A 26456-nucleotide genomic window follows, 5' to 3' on the forward strand; every position below is an offset into this window, starting at 1 on the left:
ACCAAGTAACCGGATATTCTTTAATATCCGAATATCCGTGGACGTCGGGCGACAACTGACATGAATGTTTTGTCTGAATCCTAATGAAACTTCTATTAAGACAGCATAAAACAGCATAAATTAAGTATTTAACTATGCTCACCTCCGTGAAGAGTTAAAACAATGACATTTGTGACGTAATTTGTTCAAAGATTACAAAAGTTTTCCTTCACGTAGAGTCATCCACGATCAAAAGAAAAAGCAAAACGCCATCTTTAAATTAGATCCGGTCATTTTTATGAATGAACCGAGTGACACTGTCTAAAACTGATATCAATCCGCCCAAATTATCTCATTCACAAACGAACAGCGCCCTCTAGCGAAAAAAGAAAAAAAAAAAAGTGGCCAGCGGTATCCGAATAACACTATTTCGCTATTCGCCCAGCACTACAAGATACTATGTTTTTGCACTGACAATAGAGTATAAATAATATAGTAGTGATAACAGTATACAATTCTTAGGATGAATAACACTCTATTACATTCGAGAGCATCTCAAATTTGTTTCTACAATTTATACATTGCTACTATGCTTGAATTATAAGACCTACTTATTTTTATTATATGCACCATGTAATGGTTAACAAGGTGCTGTGGCGCAATCTACAGCCAACCATACAAGAAAACAATTAGGCAAACCTATTCTCTTACATGTAACTGGGTTATCACATGCTGTACACAACACTTAGGACCCATGGCTTTACATCCATTGTTAAATGTCTTCCTTAAGGACACAAGTGTCAAGACCTGGTCTCAAACCCACACTCTGCTGATCAGAAACACCAGAGCTTGAGTCCGGTCGGCCACGACATGCCTCAGATAAACAAATTCTTGACATCTTTCTTGTTGAACATTGATGTACTACATTAGGCCTGGTAATTCACTCGGGTAATGTGAGTAATTCATGACATCAAATGTGTGCATGTCTGTTAAAAGCCCAAAGTTTTACCTAGTTCCGACTCCAAAGCTGGAATACATTTGTGTTTAAGTTTGCCAAATATCAACATTGTCCAGAACATTTCTTATTAATGTTCAGAAATTACAGAAATTTTTAATTACAGAAACTTTTAATCCCGAGAAGACTGTAGTCTTTAAAGTCTTTAAGGGATGCAACAAAAGTTAATAAATTGACTTGGCTTTTACATGTTCTTTAAAAGAACATGTAAAAGCCAAGTCAATTTATTAACTTTTGTTGCATCCCTTATAGAGATGCCCTATACTATGAACAAAAAAAATGACTGCGCTCACAAGATTGCAGCATCGGTCTTGCTACTTGTCTATGATTTGTTGCAACCATATGTTGTGTATATTTGATAACTGATCATAATCAGAACTTCATCTCAGTTTTGAATGAAATGCACATTTCTGGCAGCAATCCTATTGTGTTTCTTGAAACAACAAGGAATCACTGCCTCCCTGACCCCACGTTGAAATGACTTGTACATAAATGAGTAAATGATTGGATTAATTACTGAGTTAATTACAGGAAAGAATTGAGGCCAGCTAAAAGATCCTTCCTGCTCATCAGTTATAAATGCTATTGTATACAGAGTTAGAAACGGAACCCATAACATGAAATACGCTCCTACAATAACTAGGACAACCCTAGCCACCTTCCTCTGTGCTTTCATCAGCTCATTTGCAGGGGCGTGGTTGTTATCGCGTCTTTGTAGTGCAGCAGTTTTTCTCAAATTTAAAGCGATTTTGCCATAGAAAACAATTTGAAAACACATGGAAAACAGAAAGCTTCCTGTGAAAGTTGCGAATTCTGCGACATTTTTTACTGAAAATTTGTTGGTGCCCTGGACTCGGAAACATTCAAACTTTGTCAAATCTTTCAAAGAGACAAAAGCTGGGGCGTAACCTAATATCATTAACAATGGTGCGATCCAGACTATTGTGATCATTAAAAAGGTCTTGACATGTGTGAAAAACTGAGGATAGTGCAACGAGTGTACAATAGCTATGTAGCGCTCAAAAGTAACCAACAGTGTAGTGTTGGATGACACAGATACAAAGTACCACACTACACTTTTTCTGCGAAAAAGCGCACAGACTATAACAACATTTGCACCGTTCGGAATAAATTGCTCCAAGAATAAGATGTTTGTTAAGCAGACTAAGAGGTCTACCAGAGCAAGATGGCTGATCAGAAAGTTAGTGATGTTGTGCATGAATTTAGCTCTGATGATCGTAATGCAGACGAGAGTGTTGCCCAAAATGCCAATCATGCCTAGAGTCAGCGACACTGCAAAGGAGACGCTGTCTTGGTCTAAGCTGGTGCTGTTTGTTTCATTCATTGTGCACTGATGTGGATTTGTTCTTGGTAGTGTAGTAAAGAACTGCACAAATACAGAAAAAAAACTTAGAGATGATAAGTAATATTTACTGTCAATAAATAAAGTTTGGAAAGTGATAAATGAACCAGATAATGGTTAAGTGTCTTGTTTAACGGCACAACAAGTGACACGACTAAGACTCAAAGCCACACTTTGCTGATCAGAAGCACCAGAGCTTGAGTCTGTTGCTCTTATACGCTCGGCCACAACACACACACAAAAATCAATCCCCGGCTCAGGATTAAGAGAAAGTGAGCCTTACAAATGCTGTCTTATTACAGACAGATACATTACACAAATAGTGCTAGTCCAAAGACAGAGACATTACACAGTAGGTGTTTGGCTAATATGTAACTAATAGGTTAGATATTTAGGAATTTGCAGTTGTCAATTTTACTGCCAAATTGTTGCATTAACTTAGAGGGTGGCTCCAAGGTTCTATTCAGTTTTGTGTTTGATTCATTTTTTAGTAGATAGAAAGTGGGAAAAAGTTAAGTCTCTTAACCTCACAATAGAATTGTATAACAATACCTTCCATTTGATACCCAACCAGTGTGAACTTTGTCAACATCCAAAAACATTTGATTTAAAATAAAAGGGTCTGTCGTTAGAGGCTTGTATTTTTTTTACCCACTTTCATGTAGACTCTTTCTATTGGAAAATGAGTTCATCACAAAATTAAATTTGTTCTTATGGAGCCGCTCTTAAATATAAATTCACTTACCAGACTTTGTAACATATATCCAAGCAAGGTTAAATATAAATTCACTTACCAGACTTTGTAACGTATATCCAAGCAAGGTTAAATATAAATTCACTTACCAGACTTTGTAACGTATATCCAAGCAAGGTTAAATATAAATTCACTTACCAGACTTTGTAACGTATATCCAAGCAAGGTTGATCAAGTTAGTACTTCTGACTGCTGCAACACAGGAACCTGCATTATAATCAGTTGTGAGATTCATGGTCCACCATGTCCTGCTTCTCCAATAGGTAAATTACTGAACCAAAAATCCTGCCCACCTTCACTTACTCAGATACCTAAATTGACTCCAACTCAAAATACTGTCCGCTATTATTACTCCGATACCTAAATTGACTCCAACTTAAAATACTGTCCGCTATTATTACTCCGATATCTAAATTGACTCCAACTCAAAATACTGTCCGCTATTATTACTCCGATATCTAAATTGACTCCAACTCAAAATACTCTCCGCTATTATCACTCCGATATCTAAATAGACTCCAACTCAAAATACTGTCCGCTATTATTACTCCGATACCTAAATTGACTCCAACTTAAAATACTGTCCGCTATTATTACTCCGATATCTAAATTGACTCCAACTCAAAATACTGTCCGCTATTATTACTCCGATATCTAAATTGACTCCAACTCAAAATACTGTCCGCTATTATTACTCCGATATCTAAATTGACTCCAACTCAAAATACTGTCCGCTATTATCACTCCGATATCTAAATAGACTCCAACTCAAAATACTGTGCGCTATTATCACTCCGATATCTAATATGACTCCAACTCAAAATACTGTGCGCTATTATTACTCCGATACCTAAATTGACTCCAACTCAAAATACTGTGCGCTATTATTACTCCGATACCTAAATTAACTCCAACTCAAAATCCTGTCAGAATTCATTTACTTAGGCGTGGCTCTTTGTAATGATTCATTACAAAGAGCCACGTCTAAGTAAATAAAAAAATGCATTAACCGCAAATTGCTGTTTACATTGCATCAGAGATTCATCTTGGTTTATTAAGATTCAACAAACTACTGCTTCTCCTCTTTTATTTAATAATTGATAAAAATAATAACAAATAGAATAGCCGTTGCAAACTGCTTACCAATCAAAAGGATCTATGGTCCAAAACAATAGTTAGTGTCCTGTTGTTTGGACCCTAGCAGAGTCTTTCTTGATTGATAAATGATAATAATAAAAATTTAAAAAAATAGTAGTTACAAACTGCAATTCTATAGCACATATCTCCTGTGGTCGTGGCCTTTTACAAATATACCAATAGGCCTAAACTAGAAATAAAATGATCTAAGCAATACTATTCTTACAAACAATTAAAGGGATTAATCCAAATTGTCTTCCTCCATGGTCCAATGCTGAGACATCAACCATCTCAGGTTCCCTTATATAAACCTAGGTTAAGAGAAGCAATTATGGTTAAGTGCCTTGCTCAAGGACACAAGGAAAGTGTCGCAATCAGTATTAGAACCCACGCTCTGTTGATTCATCAACTTTTTGTAAGTTTCAACTTCATGAATTTTCAGGAAAGTTTCTATTCACATTGAGTTTGATGCAGTAGACTGCTCAATCACAACATACCACTTTAGACAAGGGAAGACTACTGGAAGTTATCATAAGATACGTACTTACTAGTAAGCCTAGATGACTAGTGCGGCTAGTCTAGTGATCACAGCCTTGGATTATAATGTCTCCCTACACCGCCATGTAATTAACAACTTTTACTTTTGCTGTGATTTAAAACATGGGCTTCATGTGTTGACGTTTCTCCCTGTCATTGATAAAGCCATACAGGAACCCATTAAGACCTGGCAATGCAGCGCTCCTTTTGTAACACACAACCCTTAGTTACACATACACACTTATGGATGTGCATACTCTGTTGTGATTGGCTCACAGGTTGTCAGATCTAATAGTCTTAACCATTCACTGCAATTAAGCAGTACCAAGGCCATTATAAAGGTCATAGATTGGTCATTACTTTAAAACATAATGACCAGACACCTTGTATAATGACCAACTTACCTTGTATGAAGCACTATGTATAACATTTTGAGAAATGTTTCCCTTCTATTGAATGTGATTTTACAGAGAGGGATTTAAAAACATTTCAATCTGTGAAGTAATTCATGCATAAAATGTTTCTCAGACTGTATTCCAATTACAGATTATTATTCCCTACGTGGACATAATCACTTTGGTTTTCAGCAATCTCTCTAGAAACAAATTTCAAAATAAAAAACTCACAGAATAGTTTTATTGTTTATAAAAACAATGGAGCGGTTTCCAAAAACCAAAGGAAATACAAATATTGTCTGTGAAAACTGCCATTATCTGGTATCACTAATGGCCAATTTAGAGGTAATATAGACACACTAATTACAGCTGACAGGTCTTCCTTTTACCCCTTGCAATTAGTATACTTACTTAGTCTGGCAGGAAGTGTTTACATTTCATCTTTTTATTGAGAAAACGACCCTTGATTTCACCAAGAGTTAATAAAATATCCCAATATTGGATTCATATTGGTTCAATAGCTGATTATAATCACAAAATGAAGTCTTGGCTGTTCACCTTGTGAAATGAAGCAGTCCAAATTCGGTGCCGCTATTGTGTGTGTTTTGTTATAATACTTATTTTGTTCTTTATTATTTTGATTGGTTTGTTGTGTTATCGTTTCTCTTTTACTGTGCCTTTTGATGTACTTGTATTTGTTGAGGTCAAATTTTTATTTATTAATGAAGTGCATTAATTCCGTCTATACACCTCATACTTTGATCCTAGTTATTTGAACCAAGCAGCCTGTATTTTGATGTTAAATATATTGTCAAATATCAAGTAATAAACCACAAGGGAAATTGACAGAGTACATGTAAGTTCTTAAATAATTTGGGTTGAACAAAAACAAATTGACTGGAGTGGAGTTTGAACCAACAACCTACTTATGAAAATGCCAACACTCTAACTGAGCTATCTAGCCCTATGATGATGGTCTCCCTCGACTGTCAATATTTTTTATTTAAAAAAAAAAGTCCTGCTTTGTACATTTTGCTTTCTTCAAGCCTAAAGTATTTGTACCCAGTCAGTTTCCCTCGTTAAACTTGAAACGAACTATTTGAAATTAACTACATATAAGGTGTTTCCTTCCTGTGAGTTTTTGTTTACTAACACTGTGATTTATTTACAGCCTTTTCTGTCATCCAAGTAAAGATGGAACAGTCAGTACACCTTTTACTAAGGAGATACAGAATCAGGCATTTGACATGGTGTACCAGGCAGCCCAAGATGCCATGGATATCAAGGTAATATTAATTACATTGAAATTCAAAGTGAGGCTTGGTGGAACATAGACTGGTACCTTAGTGTGGTTGTTTACTTGGGTAATACTTAGAAGCTGTACAGAAACATGTGTGTTTGTAGGCCTGATTAAATTGGCCCTACACTGTGTTTATGTGTGTTGGTAGGCCTGATTAAATTGGCCCTACACTGTGTTTATGACTTATTATGATTGGTTGTAACGTACTATGAAACCTTGAAATTACCTTTTGTTGAAGTTCAAGATGTGACAAAAGTTACGCTTTGGAAGTCATTTTTGAAGTTGTGTAAGCTTTGACTGCAGTCATTGATTAAGAAAGTAGTAAGTTATAAGTTAAAATTCATTGCGTGCACGTAGAGTTACACTCCAATGAGGCCATTAGTGCATGTATGGACTGGCAATGAGGTCATTAGTGCATGTCTGTGTACCCCCCCTATAAGGCTGTTCTATTTCCCAGGACCGAAGGCCACTCAAGGCCTGAAGGGTGGTAGATGTACATTAGTCACAGCATTATGCCAGTCCATAGTGTTTATAAACAAACATCATTCCAAAGTATAGAATAAGAGACTATTGACCATACAGTTGAATGTCACGTTGTTGTATTGTTACCATAGGGACGATTGAAGACCCAAGATCAAGCTGAGCAGTCTGCTAATCATACAGCTAGTCTGTTAGCAACTTTGTCTACGATGGCTCGATACAGTCCAGCCTGTGAGAAGAAGACTGTGTTTGCTCTGATGCAGATTGTTACCCTCAATGGAATCAACATACCACTCATGAACAAAGTAAGCAGTTTCTTCCTTTCAGTTCAGCCATTCTGATTGGTTGGGATTAGATCACATTGCCATGTTAAAACTCCTGCTGAGGAGTGAATGGCTGAGGAAATTGGGTCAAAAGAGGGCACTATCACATGATTGCGGGCAGCGTGCAAATTTCTTGGCCCAATTTCAGTTGGTAGGTCGCATATTTGGGTCGCAAGTTTGAAACATAACTGCGAATGTTTGAATGATATACATGCCTATATCGTTATGGACTGTGAAGGGGGTCCCCCTTTTTCAGCCCAAGGAGTAGTTGGCATTGTGCCCCTGGTAACAGTTAATATTTGTCAACACCCAAAGTAAATGAAGTGTAGCTCTTACCTTGAAGTGGCTGTCTTGTCTTGTGATGCGATCTCCCAATAAAAAAAAACCAAATAAATGAAATCAGAAATGTTTTCTGTGCAGGTTCTACACAGTATATCAGACAGTCTGCAGTACACCTCAGTCACCGTCTTCATGGAGACCCACTTGAGTTTTCTTCTTTATCAATGGCTTCTGGAGAAGTATTTACTCACTCAGTTTCCTTACCAGCTCTTAGGATGCCAGACTGAGCAAGAGTTCTACCGGTAAGATTGAGTTTAAAGGTAGTGTCATTGATTGACAAGAGCTCTTGAAATTAATGAGCATAAAACTTACTTGGTCACTGCAGCCTTTGGTAGCATGAAGTTGGTATAATTTTTTAATAGATGGAATTTCGCATTTGGGATAAAGAATATTAATATTAATCATGTATAATGTTTAAGTTCACTTTTCTGAGAGTCCTTGGCTTCACAACCAGAATAAATGAAAAAGTAAAGTTTGTGATTTTTGATTTAAAGGATCAATACAATACTCGTCACACATCGGAGTGGAGGTTAAATCTAAACCATGATTCTGATTTCTTGTTAGGAGGTATCACCAAGTAGTAATTCCTCATCTCGTTACCATGGAGTCTATTAATACAGTTAAAGACATCGCAAAATCCCTCGACACTGATTGGACACAACTCCTCAAAGACTCGTTTCCACAAACCATTGCGCATATCCTACCCCTGTTTGCTCACACGGGGGCAGCAGAGAAAGGTATTGGAAGTGAAGATTATCAGGAGAGGCGTAGTGGAGCCATTAAGGGATTAGAAGCGCTTGAAGGCACCCTGGGAAAAGAGGTCAGTATTTGGCAGATATCTCTTCTTGTTGTTGTTTCTCTAGGTCTGGATCTAGGTCTGGATGAAGTCAAGCTCTCTCTGTCTCTCCACTAAAGTCATTGGTTTCAAAGTGTCCCCATAGTTGGGACTTCCCCATTCTATTGCAGAAAATACATCACCTCTGATATCTTCAAAGTAATGTATATACAAATGCACAAATCCGCTGAACAGCGTTGTGATGACTTCACAGCACACCATTTCTTCTAATCGCTTTCCGTTCACACTGATAAAGTGCAAGCAGTTTGCTCAAAATTCTGGACACCTCAGCAAATAGACGTCAGAATAAACTCAAGATTTTATAGACTTCAAAGTTTTCTGCATCTTGCGAATTTTGACTGACTCATTGTGACCCTTTTGATGATGGAGTTTAAACTCTTCCTGTCCAGAGCTGACTGTGGTCAGAGATGTTGCTATTTACTCCATCGGTCCAGCAGAGTGACTCTTGGTGAAAGGCTTCCTTCAACAATGATAAATAAATGTGTTTTTCATTGCAGGCAATAGATAGCATGATACAAGTCAATCTAGATCAGATTGTAGTGGAGCTTCTTGTCATGCTGTATGAACCACACCCAGTACACGCCCCTTAGGGGTGTGATCATGCGCTATATAAGAACCAAGTATTATTATTATTAAATGTGTGTTTTTCATTGCAGGCAATAGATAGCATGATACAAGTCAATCTAGATCAGATTGTAGTGGAGCTTCTTGTCATGCTGTATGAACCACACCCAGTACACGCCCCTTAGGGGTGTGATCATGCGCTATATAAGAACCAAGTATTATTATTATTAAATGTGTGTTTTTCATTGCAGGCAATAGATAGCATGATACAAGTCAATCTAGATCAGATTGTAGTGGAGCTTCTTGTCATGCTGTATGAACCACACCCAGTACACGCCCCTTAGGGGTGTGATCATGCGCTATATAAGAACCAAGTATTATTATTATTAAATGTGTGTTTTTCATTGCAGGCAATAGATAGCATGATACAAGTCAATCTAGATCAGATTGTAGTGGAGCTTCTTGCCATGCTGTATGAACCACACTCTGTAGGAAGTAGAGATGGAACTCAGTTTACAAGGTAGGAATGGCTCAACAGTCAAGCAGTCTGTCTGTTTGTTTGTCTGTCTGTCTGATGGGTGGGCTGTAAGAACCACACTCGGAAGGAAATAGAGATGGAACTCAGTTCACAAGGTATGACTCAGAGTTTGGCTCAATTAGGCTCAGAATTATCGAGCCATATTAGCGTGTATCTGTTGTTTAACTCCATTGAGTTATTTTTCCAATAGTTTTCTCTTAACTTAAAGGCCTGCTTTGCAATGATTCCAAGTATCTGAATAATTGTCTGTACTTTTAAACACAAGTTTTTGTATTTGCTGTTTGTCTAGTGACAGAGATCCGGAGCCCAATCCACCATTCTTTACTTCCTACACCATCAAGGCTACCCTGGATTACTTAACTACATGTCATGCTGGTAGTAAAGCTCTAACGTTGGTCACACTGCTGGCTAAGACACAGGTAAGTTCCTTTTGCCTCATTGAGGGCACTGTTTGACTTCTCATGCAACGGGTTTATTGGTGAACCATCCCCTTTAAACCATTGCTTATTTTTGTATGAAGTACTTTCCTCACAACTAAAGTTATTGTTATGTTTAAAACTATAGGGAGACCAAGCAAAACACACAACCATTATTGCTGCTACATTGAATGGGATGTAAAGTTGTTGTTCCTGGTTTGATTAGCTGCATATTGTGCCACAGCACCTTTTAAACTATTACTGCTGTTGTAAAGAAAAAAGTGTGCTTTATAGAGAAAAAGGTCTCATACTTTATAAAGTAGGATTATATTCAGATATATTTGAGGTGTTTTCTTGTGAGTATTTTGAATACTTGTCTGCTGTAATTGGAGGGTCAGTCCTCATTTCTACCCCCTTAATCCCACCCCCTGACTGGGATGTACCATTTTACAATCAAACCAAACGTTTCTTTTCACTGATTGATTGATTGATTGATTTCCAGAATACTTGTCTGCTGTAATTGGAGGGTCAGTCCTCAATTCTACCCCTTAATCCCAACCCCTGACTGGGATGTACCATTTAAAACAATCAAACCAAATGTTTCTTTTCACTGATTGATTGATTGATTTCCAGAATACTTGTCTACTGTAATTGGAGGGTCAGTCCTCAACCCTACCCCCTTAATCCCACCCCCTGACTGGGATGTACCATTTAAAACAATAAAACCAAATGTTTCTTTTCACTAATTGATTGATTTCCAGGACAACATTCAGAAGATTCTGTTATCCCTTCACATCAAGATTTCTAAATCTCATCGTTATCATGAGAAGCAACGTATACTCCTAGCCTATCGTCTCTTTATCTCACTACTCCTAGCTGAGCTTCCTACTGGTGGATTAGGTGGATCTTGGGCAATGGTCTTACAAGATGTCATCTATACCTTAGTGCATAGCCTACAGGAAGGACAGGAGTTAGGCAAGGGGTTAGAGCTAGGGGAAGGCGGGCGTCTATGTGGTCTGTGTGTGGATCTATTACATGATGTTTGCGTAACAGCGCTCAAGTGTTGTGCTGAGGTTTGTTAAGTTAAAATCTAAACTTGTATTAGCTTGATGTATACCATTACACTAGCTCTATGTAAGACACTTCCTCTGTGCTGTACACAAATACATAGCCCTTAATATGAGAGTTCGTTTCCGGTGTGGGAATATTCAACATTCAAATTTTACTTGTAAGAAGCTACTAATCTCACCGGATTGATATTCTGTGGCAGCATATATTTGTTGGCGGTGGGTTTTGGATGTCAGATATTCCTTATAAACTTGTAATATTGTGAAATATTTCAGCTTAATATGAAACATTCTTCAGACTTTAACATAGTTCATCACGCTAACGTATGATTACAAGTGTGTTTGTATGTGGTCATTGATGGAGTTTCTTTTAAGTCATAGTCAACTCGATGCTATTTGGCTGACCCAATACTGAAGTTGAAATTTTTGACCGGCCAATGGCATACGCGGTTTTAACCAAACTTCCTAAAAGAACTTAAAATGTAATTTTTGCAGGTTTATCAATTGGATAAGTATGGCAGTTGTATAGGGTATACTGTTGGATTCTGGTGGGTTTATAACGGTTTGTATTTGTTATTTAACAGGAACTTGGTAAGCATCTATGTGTGATGATAGGAGCTCTAGTACCATTAATGGAAACAGATGATGCTGTTGCTAATCAGGTAAGCAATCAGGCCTCTCGGTCCATTAACAATACACAGTAAGTAACTAAGCATGAAACAGTTTTGCTTACCTAATTAGGTAACCAACCAACGTACTATGCCATATGTACCCTTTGTGACTGGTTTTGTGCCAACTTTTGCTTAACAATGTTTAAATTGACTCCGTGGTCAAGTTGACTCCTTGACTATTCTGAGTCGATAGCGAAAAGTGGACGTCTATCCCTTGAGTGGATCAGGGGACTTCTAGCAATGATCTTCACTACTGGGGAGTGAGATTTATTGTGCTTTTTGCTGACTTTGGTTTAGTTAAAAAAAAATCATGTTTCAAAAACAAGCTTGCTTTGTGAATGACTACTTGATGTCTTTATTTTCTATTCCACCAGGCTTTGTCATTAATCAACCTTCTAGTGATAGACAATGTGGATAAACTTGCCCCTGCTCTCAAACTCCTAGATCCATTCCCAGGCTCAGCCAAGCTTGCCCCGGCCAGGACAGCTCAACAAGCAGTCAAATATGAGGCAGGAGAGTTCACTCTAATGGAGGTAAATTAAATCTTAAAACTACTGGTTCACTCTTGTCTCCATGTCTGTGGATAAGTTTATACATACTGTCCTGTTGTACATACTTTAGTAATCTGCAAACAAAATGACATAAAAACACGCATAACAGGTATCCTAGTGAATCAGAATCAGCCTTCCTTAATTGAATCAATTGTTTTTGCATTCCTATCAGGAAGTGCAGCATTTCTTACTGGTTGGTAAACAGGGAGGTGTTTTAAGATTGGAGGGATTGAGACATCTACATCATCAACTTGCTACAAAGAAAGAAGAGTTGGCTATCATGGTACAGCAATGTACAGGTTAGTAGATGACCTGGCTATGGCTGTGGGTATTGGCTTCAGTGATGATGTTGGAGAATAGGAGTATCCAGCAATCTTGCAATATCCACAGTCAAAGCCATTAATTCAGACAAAGCCTTAGAACATCCCTCTTGATGGAGATAATGGTACAGCATCCCAATACTAGGTTCATTATCCTATTCCTAAAATATAAACCAACTTCACTCAAACAAAGAACAACTACAGAAAACTGCATCAAATGTTCATGTTTAGGTATTGCTTGTGCAGCCTGGGGCCAAAGCTATTGTTTGGTCGCAGACTAAGGTCAACAAAGACATAATTGGGATGACAGTGTGTCAGTGTTGGTTTTTATTTGATTACACGCCCAGCAGCTTGGGTGCCACTAACATGATGAATATGAGAATGTTCACTTTTAGGAGTGGGAGGAAAACCCCAATGGGGGAAAACCCACGCAATCAAGTAGGGACTGAAAACCCAATCCACATGAAAGGCTCAGGTATGAGGTGGGATTCAAACCTGGGGCTCAGGTATGAGGTGGGATTCAAACCAGGGTCCTTAGATGAAAGGCAGAGAAAGAAACCAATGAGCCAACCTGACATCCAAATGTTTACAATGAATGATGTTACGTTTTCTTATAGAAGGATGTGATAGAACCATCATTCATCTCCTAACTGAACTGGTCAAGATAAGTGGGGCTGGAGATCACGTCTTAGGATCCAAGGGTGATGTCTTACAATCTCTGAAGGAAGAGGCTGGTAAGAAACATTGAAATCATTGTAATCAGAAAAGTCACTGGAATCAAAGACAATCATTCATATCTTCATTTAGTTCTTTCTTGAACAAATTAACAACTTGAAAAATTATGATAGGAATTTTTGATAATAATAAAACTGAAAAGTTATAGAATTGCTCCAGAGCTGTGTATTGAGAGAGTTGCGACAACGAGGGACCAGTTTTCTCGGTCACATTGATGCTGGATGCCATTTTGCACCAATGCGTTTTGGTATTGTATACTTTGGGTACCGTTGCCAACAAGCTCTTGTGTTTTTGCTCAGCAGAGTGTTGGTTTGAGTCCTGCTCGTGACTCTTGTGTCCTACAAGTAATAAGCAGACACTTGACTATTATTGTTGCATCAATGAGTGATGGATTTGAGTGCAATATAAGAAGCCAATATGATTATTATTATTCTAATTACTGCAGGTCGATGTTTGGGTGACATTGGAGCACCTAATCTATCTACAGTAGCATTACATTGTGATGAAGCTGAGAATGTTGCTAGTTACACCACAGCCTTGAAGGTGTTTGCTAAAGATCCTATCATGTCTAGGCATGTTGTTATCATTCATCTACTCCAACAGTATCTCTCAGATCCAAAGTAAGACAATCAAATTATCTTTCATTTACTCCAACAGTATCTCTTAGATCCAAAGTAAGACAATCAAATTATCATTCATCTACTCCAGCAGTATCTCTCAGATCCAAAGTAAGACAATCAAATTATCATTCATCTACTCCAGCAGTATCTCTCAGATCCAAAGTAAGACAATCAAATTATCATTCATCTACTCCAACAGTATCTCTCAGATCCAAAGTAAGACAATCAAATTATCATTCATCTACTTCAACAGTATCTCTCAGATCCAAAGTAAGACAATCAAATTATCATTCATCTACTCCAACAGTATCTCTCAGATCCAAAGTAAGACAATCAAATTATCATTCATCTACTCCAACAGTATCTCTCAGATCCAAAGTAAGACAATCAAATTATCATTCATCTACTCCAACAGTATCTCTCAGATCCAAAGTAAGACAATCAAATTATCATTCATCTACTCCAACAGTATCTCTCAGATCCAAAGTAAGACAATCAAATTATCATTCATCTACTTCAACAGTATCTCTCAGATCCAAAGTAAGACAATCAAATTATCATTCATCTACTTCAACAGTATCTCTCAGATCCAAAGTAAGACAACCAAATTATGATTCATCTACTTCAACAGTATCTCTTAGATCCAAAGTAAGACAATCAAATTATCATTCATCTACTTCAACAGTATCTCTTAGATCCAAAGTAAGACAACCAAATTATGATTCATCTACTTTAACAGTATCTCTCAGATCCAAAGTAAGACGATCCAATTATCGTGAATTACTAGTGAGACATGAGACAAATGAAGCTAATATTAACGGTCTCCCGCTCCTGTTTTATCTTTCATTATTTTGTTTTAACTTCGATGACCAATGGAGCCCATGTTTTCTCAGGTGTTATTTATCACACATGTTGGAGTACACCTAGTAAGGATACTGGTCAGTGACAATTAGCAAAAAGATACCCTTTGTTTATTGTTTGTGAAGTGTGGGAATGTGCATTTAGTTCCTGGCACCTTGGAATGAAGGAATCAACAAAATAGTGAGACTGCTGTAATGAGGGCCAAGATAACTCAGTTGGTAGACATCATCAATGATCATGAGGTTATTGGTCTAAACACTACTCTGGTCAGTTGTTCTTCCTAAAAAACAAAATTCGTTACTTACATGTACCTGTGTATTCTTTCATTCACAGCGTTGATATAGTAGAAGCCGCAGCCAACTGCTTAAAGACTGTACTAGCAACAAACTCAGGACAACGATGTCATGAGAAGTACAAAGAGAAAAACATTGATAAACTCTTTGGTTATCTACAGCCGTTCAGACCGAGCAAGAGAAAGGTATTCAATCCCCTGGGCTTAATCTCATACATTGATAAACTCTTTGGTGATCTGCAGCCGTTCAGACCTAGCAATAGAAAGGTATTCAGTACCCAGGGCCCAATCTCATACATTGATAAACTCTTTGGTTATCTACAGCCGTTCAGACCTAGCAAATTAAAGGTATTCAGTACCCAGGGCCCAATCTCATACATTGATAAACTCTTTGGTTATCTACAGCCGTTCAGACCTAGCAAGAGAAAGGTCTCATACATTGATAAACTCTTTGGTTATCTACAGCCGTTCAGACCTAGCAATAGAAAGGTATTCATTACCCAGGACACAATCTCAGTCATTGATAAACTCTTTTGTTATCTACATCCGTTCAATAAATTGGCTCTGGGCTTACTAACTCAAGATAATGTAAAAGAATTCAACATTTTCTTTTGTACGCTTTCAGGGAAAGGGGTGGGTAGGAGGGGTCCTGAAATAGTGTACGTTCTGTACTTTTGTGAAAATTTTGATAATTGTGAACAGCCTGATAGCCTTTGGTATAGTGCTTATATTTATGATTTATTGACAGATAACCCACAAACCAGCACTCCCGCCTTCAGCCGCTTCCTTTGAGAAGACCATTGGAGATCCGTTACTATGGCAGCCAGTTAGTAGTAACCATGGTGATTGGGTGAGGAATCTGACTGTTGCGTTGATTCGGAGTGGTGGAGTGAAGGATGAGATTCTACTTCAGTTGCAACCGATCTGTACTGTCAAGGTATTCAACAAACCCTTCCCTCCTCTCTCATGATCAGGAAATGTGTTTCCCCTGATCAAAATATCTATAAGATATATCTATAAAAATATATATATAAGAGAATAGTTAGATAACAAGTCTGTATCTAGAAATTGGTATTTGGCATATGCACATCCCAAGAAAGTAAAGGCTATTCATACAAGATACTTGTGAGTAAGATTTGAATAATGTCTTTTACAATGACTTGCTTCATCCCAAGTGGCCACTCAAGTTTGACTTCCCATCACCACTTGATGTCGGATGACGTCTTTTCAGCCACAATTTCCTAAACTGAATAACAGTGGATGTTTTTGAACAAGCCTCTGATTAGACACTTTGATTTGAAAAGGCATGCTATCAGTTTCTGAGCAGTGTACATTTTAAACGGTGCTTCCACCATCAAATGAAGCTTGAGACAAAGCTATTTCTGATTGTGGATTGCCCGTGGGATTGCCCGTGGTCTACAAATATACTGCCAAAACTGGTGTGTTTAATGTGTCACATGTACCCAGGAGAGAAACAAAATTAATTTTGTTGGATGTTAAATTAACATCGGATATAATAGGGTAAGGGTTAGGGTTAGGGTTATGTGTTGGCAAAAATTTGTTTTATTTTAACACCTTATGGTGTAAATTTTGATTCTTCGGTATTTCTATGTGACAACACCTACATTATTTCTAAACCATCTCTTTGATTGTTTTGTTTTTCTGATCAGGTTGAGTTTGCAGAGAGAGTCTTACCCTATGTATTCCATGACATCTTGAGTCTAGGTATTGATAGATTCAGACAGGTTTTATCACATGGTGTGGAGACAGTCTTCTCTAGTCATTGTCAAAGTACTAGTAATAGTCGAGTACCTACACCAGTCCCCTTCCAGGGTAAGACACCATTTTATGACATCTTGAGTCTAGGTATTGATAGATTCAGACAGGTTTTATCACATGGTGTGGAGACAGTCTTCTCTAGTCATTGTCAAAGTACTAGTAATAGTCGAGTACCTACACCAGTCCCCTTCCAGGGTAAGACACCATTTTATGACATCTTGAGTCTAGGTATTGATAGATTCAGACAGGTTTTATCACATGGTGTCGAGACAGTCTTCTCTAGTCATTGTCAAAGTACTAGTAATAGTCGAGTACCTACACCAGTCCCCTTCCAGGGTAAGACACCATTTTATGACATCTTGAGTCTAGGTATTGATAGATTCAGACAGGTTTTATCACATGGTGTCGAGACAGTCTTCTCTAGTCATTGTCAAAGTACTAGTAATAGTCGAGCACCTACACCAGTTCCCTTCCACGGTAAGACACCATTTTATGACATCTTGAGTCTAGGTATTGATAGATTCAGACAGGTTTTATCACATGGTGTGGAGACAGTCTTCTCTAGTCATTGTCAAAGTACTAGTAATAGTCGAGCACCTACACCAGTTCCCTTCCACGGTAAGACACCATTTTATGACATCTTGAGTCTAGGTATTGATAGATTCAGACAGGTTTTATCACATGGTGTCGAGACAGTCTTCTCTAGTCATTGTCAAAGTACTAGTAATAGTCGAGCACCTACACCAGTTCCCTTCCACGGTAAGACACCATTTTATGACATCTTGAGTCTAGGTATTGATAGATTCAGACAGGTTTTATCACATGGTGTGGAGACAGTCTTCTCTAGTCATTGTCAAAGTAATAGTCGAGCACCTACACCAGTCCCCTTCCATGGTAAGCCAACAGCCTAATCAACTTAGACCTTATGCACATGCTGTCTTTCAAGTAGGGCGCCCTATCACTAATTGTTCACATTGTGTACTACCATCTTCTCAAACAGGTTGAAAAGGCTATTGCCCATATAAAGATATCTGAGTAGGTCATCAGATGATATTTGCTTCATAAATGTTCCGTCATTTGTTTGGTTTTTCCCTGATAATCCTTTTTTGAACTCCAATGTTTCTTGAAAGAAACTACATTGAAATATTGAAACTACATTCATAAATACTTAAGACAGTTTATCCATTCTGATTGGTTCGAGAGGGCATCACGTGGGGGTGTTTGAACGGATGATATAACACCAGTAAAAAGTGTTGAAACATGGGCGTGACATGCAAGCTTGCACCTGTGCTTAAAAGACAGTTTCTTCATTCCTATTGGTCGAGAGCAACGGCGTGAACAGTTGTGGCACATCACGCGATACGCGCGACGTGCACAGCAATCTCCTTTTAAGGTGTTGTTTACCCGAGGGCCTTACCATTTCATAGCTGGAGGGGCCTTGCGTTGAAAGAAATCATTGAACAACTGTAATTTTTGCATTTATTTAACTTTTTGACCAAAAAGGGTTGATGTTTTTTGACCGAAAAGGTATTTATGAATGGAAATCAAAATGTGTTGAATCAGTTTTTAACTAATGGTTTAAACCCGCCGAGGCCTGGTTCTTGATAATTTACCTCGCTTTCGTCTCAGTAAAGTTATCAAGAACCAGACCTCGGCGGCTTTATACTACTAGTTCAAAACCTCTTCACCACACATTGATTCCCTTATTGAAACTCAGTGAAAGATAGCTGATGTGATTCCTGTGTGTCATGTTGGATGTTATGCGTTTATTGCAGATGCGTCTTCCAGTCAACTAGGTCAAAGGTCAATTCACACTCTTCTTGATGTCATGTACTACTTGAGAACACAAGAAAGACCAACAGGAGGGTAGGTCATGACCTTTGAACTTTGACATAGGAATTGAAGTTTACAATCTGACTTGGGTCATTGATCCCAGCTCTGATTGCCATAGTCAAACTTCATGTCATTGCACACTATGGAATTCTCTTAATACTGCCTTGTAAAATGCATAATTCTGCTGGCTGGATAAAAAAGACTTCTGCTTGACGCAGCAACATAAAGCTTGACTGTAGGCTTTTAACTGGTGCACTAAGCTTTACACATATACAATCTGTGGCTGTATTTGCATTGGGTGCTGCAGCTACAGCTATTGGAGACATTTTCTTACAGTGTCTTGTCATCCAAGTAAAATGCAAGTATATTGACATTTTATGTTGCTGACTTATTGACCTTTCTTTTCTCATAGGCGGAGGAAGAGCACAGCATGGGATAATAACTTCTGGCTTGACGTCAACTACTTGCTAGCAGCTAAAGCAGCACAGAATTGTAGAGCACACTTCACCTGTTTACTATATACTGAAATATGGTGTGATGTTCAGAGGTAAGTGTATCCATCAATACAACTATTTGTAACCTGTATTCCCTGGGCCATTGTATGTCTTTGCAGCGTTCTGCCTTTCAGTGGTCCGTGGGTCAAACTCTAGCTAAAACACCTAAAGACCAGTCAGAATTCTCCAGTCGGCTAGTTAAGTAATAAGAGCTTTTCAATTTAGGATGAAATGTGGACTAGTAAAAACAGTAATGGACTACTGTTCACTGAGTAAGATTCAGATAACCCTTGCTTTGTATGTATTTTCAGGTCCCAGCAAGGATCTATTGGTTTTAGTAGATCCTCTAGCCAGTCACTAAATCAACCTTCAGATATAGAATCTCTCAGTGTACTGTCTAATGAATCCCATATCAACATACAGAGTCAGATAACCCTTGCTTTGTATGTATTTTCAGGTCCCAGCAAGGATCTATTGGTTCTAGTAGACCCTCTAGCCAGTCGCTAAATCAACCTTCAGATATAGAATCTCTCAGTGTACTGTCTGATGAATCCCATATCAACATACAGAGTCTGCTGCTAGAGGCGTATAGTAGTATTGGTGAACCTGATGGGGTGTATGGATGTGGAGCTGGAAGACTCACTGATACATGTGCAAGGTTTGTCTGCTCACTTTCATTTCATTTATTCATTCTGGTTGTGAAGCCAAGGACTCGTACAAAAGCAAACTTCATCACTGTACTAGCCAAGAACCCAATGGAGAGAGGACAAAGAAGGAAGTTTCAGTTTTAGATGTGGGAGGAAAACCCCAGAGAATTATTCCGGGAAAACCCACGCAGTCAGGTTGGGACTGAAAACCCATTTCACATAGTGCCCCTGGTGGGATATAAACTGGGGTCCTAGAGGTGGAAGGCGAGGCAAGATACCACTATGCCAACTCAACAATCAACATTTATTTCCATACAAACACAATTAACAAATACACACAGAATTGTACAAGAGTGAAAACTGTATAAAAGTACTATTTATCACTAATCATTGCTGTGCTTGGCCATACTATTCCTGGATAATGCCAATTATTATGCCATCCCTTCATCTTCTTGTTCTTCTGCCGTTTCTCCTTTTCACTGTCCTTGTTTCCCTGTTCTTGTTTTCCTTCATCCGTCTTGTTGTCCATCCGGCGTCTTGTTTTCAGGCAGTGCTTTTTCTCCATTTAGTCGTTCAATTTTCCTTATGATGTCTGTAACGTCAGTTTTGTTTCCTAATTCAGTACATATGTGACCTTTCGTCTGACAAATTAGAAATGTCTACAAATTTAAAGATCTTTGGCCATTAACATAAAGCTGCTGAAGCAGACAATCATGTTTGACAATTTCTGCTCAGCGACAATGTATAGTATGCTAAGCATAATTTGTTTGTGCTTGGTTACTTTTGTGCTTGATGAAATTGTGCGCAGAAAGTAAATGTCTACAATTTAAAGCGACTTTCATTGATTGATTTGTACTTGGTGTATGTTGTAGGATCCACACGTATGAACATGAAGGTGACTGGGATAAAGCACTAAGTGCGTATGATCTGAAACTTCATTCTAAATCAACCCACACTGGACAGGAAGAGATAGGAATCCTACAAGTAAGTATTGCATACAATGGACATACATACTCTCTAGTAAAGTTTGCTGTCACACCATGTAATCATAGATAGGAATCCTATAAGTAAGTATTGCATACAATGGACATACATGCTCTCTAGTAAAGTTTGCAGTCACACCATGTAATCATAGATAGGAATCCTACAGGTAAGAATTGCATACAATGGACATACTCTCTAGTAAAGTTTGCAGTAACACCATGTAATCATTTCTCTCTTTCAATTGTGGTGGTTCTGAAAAAAAGCCCCGGTGGTTTCTAGTAGTGTCTGATCATCTTCTATTCTCCTGAAGATCATCAGAGCATACTGATCGAAACGTCAAGTTGCTAAACCACTATTTCTTTACAGAATCACAACATCTCATTCATGATTATTACATAGTGTTACTGCAAACCTTGTTAGATTATTACAATTTTTAGTTTAACTTTTGTTCACAACACTGGAAATATTTCCGTACCTGTTATGATTGACTGAAACTCTGGTTTTGATCAGCAGGATGACTCAGTTTATCAATCCTTGACCTTGCAGACATGTGATCCATTGAGTCATAGGCCCTTTGAGGCCACGGCTTCGGCTTTGGATTAGGCTTGAGGCTCCAATCTCTCGTCTGAAGCCCTGAGCGTGTGTACCCAAAGCATGCGCAAGTTAAACAACCGGCGGGGTCAAGCTAGCCTTAGCCTAATCCAAAGCAAAATTAATTTTTTGGAAAGGACCTTAGACTCCTGGGTTTCTAAATTGATCTTGTGTTGTTTTTATTGGCAGGCGATGCAGAATAAAGGTCTAAGCCACATTCTAAATGTGTACCTTCATGGTTTACGATCAGAACAAGTCGTCATTGGTCCTGAGATGGCTGAGTTTCAATATGAAGCAGCATGGAGGAATGGACAATGGGATCAAGAACTAGACCATTCGCATCAGACTCAATCCACTGGTTATCATCAATCCATATTCACTGCGTTATCATGTCTAAGAGATGATGAGGAAGAATCTTTCCAAATGGCCCTGCAACATGCACGATTAGACACGGTCAAGCAGCTATGTAATGTCAGTATGGAGAGTGCTTATAGTGTGTACCCGATGTTATCCAGGTTACAGGGCCTTACTGAGATGGAGGACTTTGGATCTGTGTTGCTTGAGTAAGTTTCAATCTTTAGGTGAAATGTGCAGTTGCATTCCCTCAATTTTGTTCAACTCTACCTCAACGTTTGTTAAGTTCTGTATACTAGTTTGCTACTACATGTTTAAACATGGCACGTGATCTCCTCTTGACCAATCAGGTCATGTTTGACTGAGCGCCTGACAGCGGCCACTCAAATCAGCTCTGTGTTTGTTTGCTAATTTCTTAGTATATTGCTCAATTTGTGTTCTTATTCTTATACAACTGGATTTGTTACTACACCTGGAATCTACAGGACTTTTTCTGTGTATCCTGGAGTCATCTGAATTGTGAAAATAGTGTTTTTCTGTTAGAAATTTTCACTGTCTCAGCTGAGAATTCTGGTGTATAAAGCTTACACACACTTAGGTGGCTGCATCCTGTGCAGTCATCCACCTAGTCCATGGACATTGTTCTCCCATCTGGGGACAATGGAGGTAAGTATCCTTTTCATTCTCTCCCTGCTTGCTAGACCATTGTACTGTACTGACTCATCTGTGGTCAGCTTTGTTCCATCAGCATCAATTGTGTCTGGTGCTTGCATTCTGCCAAAGACACATCTAGGCCTCATCCACCATCGAAGATATCTGAAATGCCCTATTTCTTACTATGACAACTCCCCAGCCACTTTTCATTTGGAAATTGTGATTTTTGGTGACATTGCTGTAAATCCCGGCCCTGAAGGTGTATATAACTCAAACTCAGCAGAAGCTAGTCCAAACTCTGCAAATTCCTACTCACGGAACAAGCTTCTCAGTCTCCGCTATGCCCCATCCACACGTGCTACAACTCTGCTGCCTTCCTCTATATTATCATTACAGAACCTTGGCCTTTTTGTAAATCCCAGCACTGTTTATCGACCTACACATCGTGGTAAAAAAGCTGGTCGCCGTAGAACTGTTCATAATCCCCCTGTACCAGAAGTTACACTCCCTTCTGTTCCAGTACCAGTGACTACTGCCAAATCTCAACTCAGCCTTTGTGTTCTAAACACACAGTCCATCTGTAACAAGTATGACGATTTTGCGGATTTTGTTCTGCAAAAAGATCTGGACCTTGTTGCCGTTTCAGAAACATGGCTGAGACCAGACGACAACTTAACATGTCGTCAGTGTACCCCTGCTGGCTACTACTTTCATCACATCCCAAGACCTCACAAGACTGGTGGAGGAGTTGCAATACTGTACAGATCTACTTTATCTGTCTCTGTGAAAAATAATGACGTCCAGTACACAACTTTTGAATCTCTTCATGCTGAAGTTTCCGGAAACTCTAAATCTGTTCGCCTTGTCATTGTATACAGACCTGAGAGGGATTCAAACGGCCAACATGTGACTTTCTCAAGTTTTCTAAGGGAGTTTGAGAATTTGATTTTGGAATATCTGCTTCATCCATCGGAAATCATCATCACCGGCGACTTTAACATTCATGTTGATGACATCCATAACACCAATGCAAACCAGTTTAAGCATCTACTTCAAGCTTTTGGTCTCACCCAGCATATCCAGGAGCCGACTCATCGTCTCGGTCATTGCCTGGACCTTGTCATAACTCGTGAAATCTCCCCACCAATTGTCTCAAACTTTGTTATTCTACCTGGATTATCTGACCATTATGCAGTCATGTGTAACTTGAGTCTGTGCAAGCCCAAAGTCCCAACCGTCACTATAAAGAGCCGACAATGGAAACATGTGAATCCTCCCGAAGTGTTCCGCGACATAGGCACTCATTTAGCAAATCTAGAAGTTGATCATGACTGCTTGGATTCCTATGTCAGCCAATATGAGAGTACAGTCAGTGACATCTTGGATAAATACGCACCTTGGAAAACGAGATCAGTCAAGGTCCGAACTGAAGTCTCCTGGTTCAATGATGATATTCGTACAGCGAGAAAGATCTGTCGTCAACTGGAGCGGAAGTGGCGGAAAAATGGCAAATTGGCAATACAACGACAAGAATATCGCAACCAATGTAAAGTAGTTAGGAATTTGATCAACCAGGCAAAGATCATCCATTATTCATCTCAAGTACAAGAATCCTCAGGAGATCAAAAGAAGCTCTTTAAGATAATTGGTAAGTTGTTGCTCAAACCCAAAACCCCTGTCCTTCCATCCACCTACAATGACCAGGACTTAGCAAATGAGTTCCAGAAATTCTTTGTCACCAAGATTTCAGACATCCGCTCATCATTTTCATCAGTCCCTTACAACGTACCGCAGACATTGCCACATCTTCAACCAGAGTGTAGACTATCTGTGTTTGAGCCTGCCACTGTTGCTGAGATTCAAAGGGTTATTATGAAATCTCCTTCAAAATCCTGTGAGCTGGATCCAGTATCAACATCCATGATAAAGCAAAACATTGATATATTTGTACCCTACATCACTAAGCTTGTAAACGAATCTCTCAGTTCCGGTTGTTTCCCCGATAGCCTCAAAGTTTCCTACATCAGGCCGCTCATCAAGAAACCAAACCTGGACAAGGAGATATTCAAAAACTACAGACCGGTTGCAAACTTAAAATATCTTGGAAAAGTCATCGAACGAGTAGTGTCATCACGTATTTCTGATCACATTCATACTTTCAACCTGTCCGACGTGTTCCAGTCAGCATACAAGCCTTTCCATGGGACCGAGGCTGCACTAGTCCGTGTGAGCAACGATATTCTCTCTTCTATGGACAATGGTAACCTTACAGCACTAGTCCTGCTAGACTTGAGTGCTGCTTTTGACACTGTTGATCATAACATCCTTCTCTCTCGGCTCCAGAATCACCTTGGCATAGAGGACACAGCCCTAGCATGGTGCAAATCGTATCTCCACAACAGAACTCAGCATGTATGTATTGGCACTGCGATATCCGACCCTGTTGTTTTGAACTACTCTGTGCCACAGGGGTCGGTACTCGGCCCACAGTGGTTTACGCTGTACACTTTACCGATTCGTGACATCATCCTCAAATTTAATCTGAATTACCATGTGTACGCAGACGACACTCAGCTATACATCACGTTTAAATCTTCTCAAGAAAACGCCAATGCATCTATTGCAAGACTTGAGAAATGCATCCAAGAGATTCGACGTTGGACACAACAAAACTTCCTGAAGTTAAATGATGATAAGACAGAGTTCCTTTTATTTGGGTCACGTCAACAGTTAACTAAGGTTTCAGTGCCATACATCTCCATCGGTGATGCTCGGATAGCTCCCTCGCTGAAAGCTTGGAACTTAGGGGTTATTTTTGATTCATCGATGACACTTCAGCCACACATCAACAACATTGTTCGTTTATCATCATATCACATCAGGAATATAGGTAAGATTCGCAAGTACTTGGACAAAAGTGCCACTGAAAAGGTCATTCACGCATTTGTTACTTCTCGTCTTGACAACGGCAATGCTCTTCTCTACAGTCTTCCTAACAACCAGATTTCCCGACTTCAACGGCTCCAAAATACTGCTGCTCGCATTGTGACACTGTCTAGAAAATCCTGTTCTATCACCCCCATTCTGAAACAACTACACTGGCTCCCTATCTCTCAACGAATCATCTTCAAGCTGATGCTCATTGTCCACAAAGCTCTAAATGGCAAGGCTCCCCACTATATTTCTGAACTGCTTCAAGTTTACACTCCTTCAAGGAATCTTCGATCAAGTTCCATGCTTCTCCTCATTGAACCCAAGTCTCGACACTCATGGGGTGACAGGTCTTTTTCTGTAGCCGCGCCACGCATCTGGAACTCTCTACCACTTAATCTTCGATCTTGTCTTTGTACCGCAAAATTCAAGTCTCTTCTCAAAACTTATCTTATGTCACAGGTTTTCAATGACTAATTTTGTTGTGTCTGTTTTTCTTTGTGTTGTGTTTTTGTTTTGTTTTGTTTTGGTTTACTGCGCCTTGAACACCCAGCAGGGTGGATATGTGCGCATTACAAGTCTTATTATTATTATTATTATTATTATTGGAGTATTTGTAAATCAGAGTTAAGTGGATCAGGCTGTGTCTGTATTGGCAGCCCTGGCTAGGGCTGGTTTACCATGTCATTATGCGTTGTAGTCTAGGATGGCTTCAGCAACAGTCGTAGTTGTAGCCAGAACTGGCAATTTGGATACAGCTTTACTATTTTTCATAGCGTCTTTTATAAATAATGGTTTCTGACTGGCACACTCTAAACAAAGATATTAGCAAAGTAGAGAGACCACTAACACTATCTCAGTTGGTAGAGAACTGGCAGAGTAATCTGCAGGTTGCAGGCTCATATCCCACTCTAGTCAATTTGTCTTTGTTCAACCCCAAATGCTCAATATTGAAGCGGTCACTTGTGACAAAACCTAAGTCCCACTGCTTATTCAACCCCAAATGTAATAAATAATGTGACTCTAATTCCTGATCTATTGTTGATTACAGGAACAGTCAGCCAATGTCAGTGCTT

At 39.0% G+C, this 26456-nt stretch overlaps 3 protein-coding genes across 4 annotated transcripts in view; 1 reads left to right on the plus strand and 2 right to left on the minus strand.

Moving 5' to 3' along the window:
- LOC139946812 (SWI/SNF-related matrix-associated actin-dependent regulator of chromatin subfamily A containing DEAD/H box 1B-like) overlaps nt 1–26456 on the minus strand; it is a 97652-nt gene that overhangs the window by 40597 nt on the left and 30599 nt on the right. The window lies entirely within an intron of this gene.
- LOC139946807 (serine-protein kinase ATM-like) overlaps nt 1–26456 on the plus strand; it is a 67171-nt gene that overhangs the window by 21197 nt on the left and 19518 nt on the right. The window contains exons 25-45 of the mRNA XM_071944515.1: nt 6352–6466; nt 7095–7265; nt 7704–7864; nt 8187–8442; nt 9453–9562; nt 9870–9999; nt 10758–11069; nt 11648–11725; nt 12109–12267; nt 12458–12584; nt 13223–13339; nt 13786–13960; nt 15155–15299; nt 15862–16050; nt 16784–16946; nt 18668–18758; nt 19138–19272; nt 19677–19877; nt 20739–20850; nt 21631–22004; nt 26432–26456. The exon at nt 26432–26456 is cut by the window's right edge and continues 198 nt beyond it. Of these exons, the coding sequence (XP_071800616.1) occupies nt 6352–6466; nt 7095–7265; nt 7704–7864; nt 8187–8442; nt 9453–9562; nt 9870–9999; nt 10758–11069; nt 11648–11725; nt 12109–12267; nt 12458–12584; nt 13223–13339; nt 13786–13960; nt 15155–15299; nt 15862–16050; nt 16784–16946; nt 18668–18758; nt 19138–19272; nt 19677–19877; nt 20739–20850; nt 21631–22004; nt 26432–26456 (3346 nt within the window). The remainder of the gene's footprint in view (nt 1–6351; nt 6467–7094; nt 7266–7703; nt 7865–8186; nt 8443–9452; nt 9563–9869; nt 10000–10757; nt 11070–11647; nt 11726–12108; nt 12268–12457; nt 12585–13222; nt 13340–13785; nt 13961–15154; nt 15300–15861; nt 16051–16783; nt 16947–18667; nt 18759–19137; nt 19273–19676; nt 19878–20738; nt 20851–21630; nt 22005–26431) is intronic.
- Nucleotides 1380–3346, minus strand: LOC139947318 (uncharacterized). The gene is made up of 4 exons (XM_071945214.1): nt 3250–3346; nt 3013–3029; nt 2131–2381; nt 1380–1704 (listed from the first exon to the last, which is right to left on the minus strand). Exons 1-4 carry the CDS (start codon nt 3344–3346, stop codon nt 1380–1382), a joined length of 690 nt encoding a protein of 229 aa, XP_071801315.1.

The sequence above is a fragment of the Asterias amurensis genome, chromosome 14 (assembly GCF_032118995.1).
Source record: "Asterias amurensis chromosome 14, ASM3211899v1".
Classification (NCBI taxonomy): Eukaryota; Metazoa; Echinodermata; class Asteroidea; order Forcipulatida; family Asteriidae; genus Asterias; species Asterias amurensis.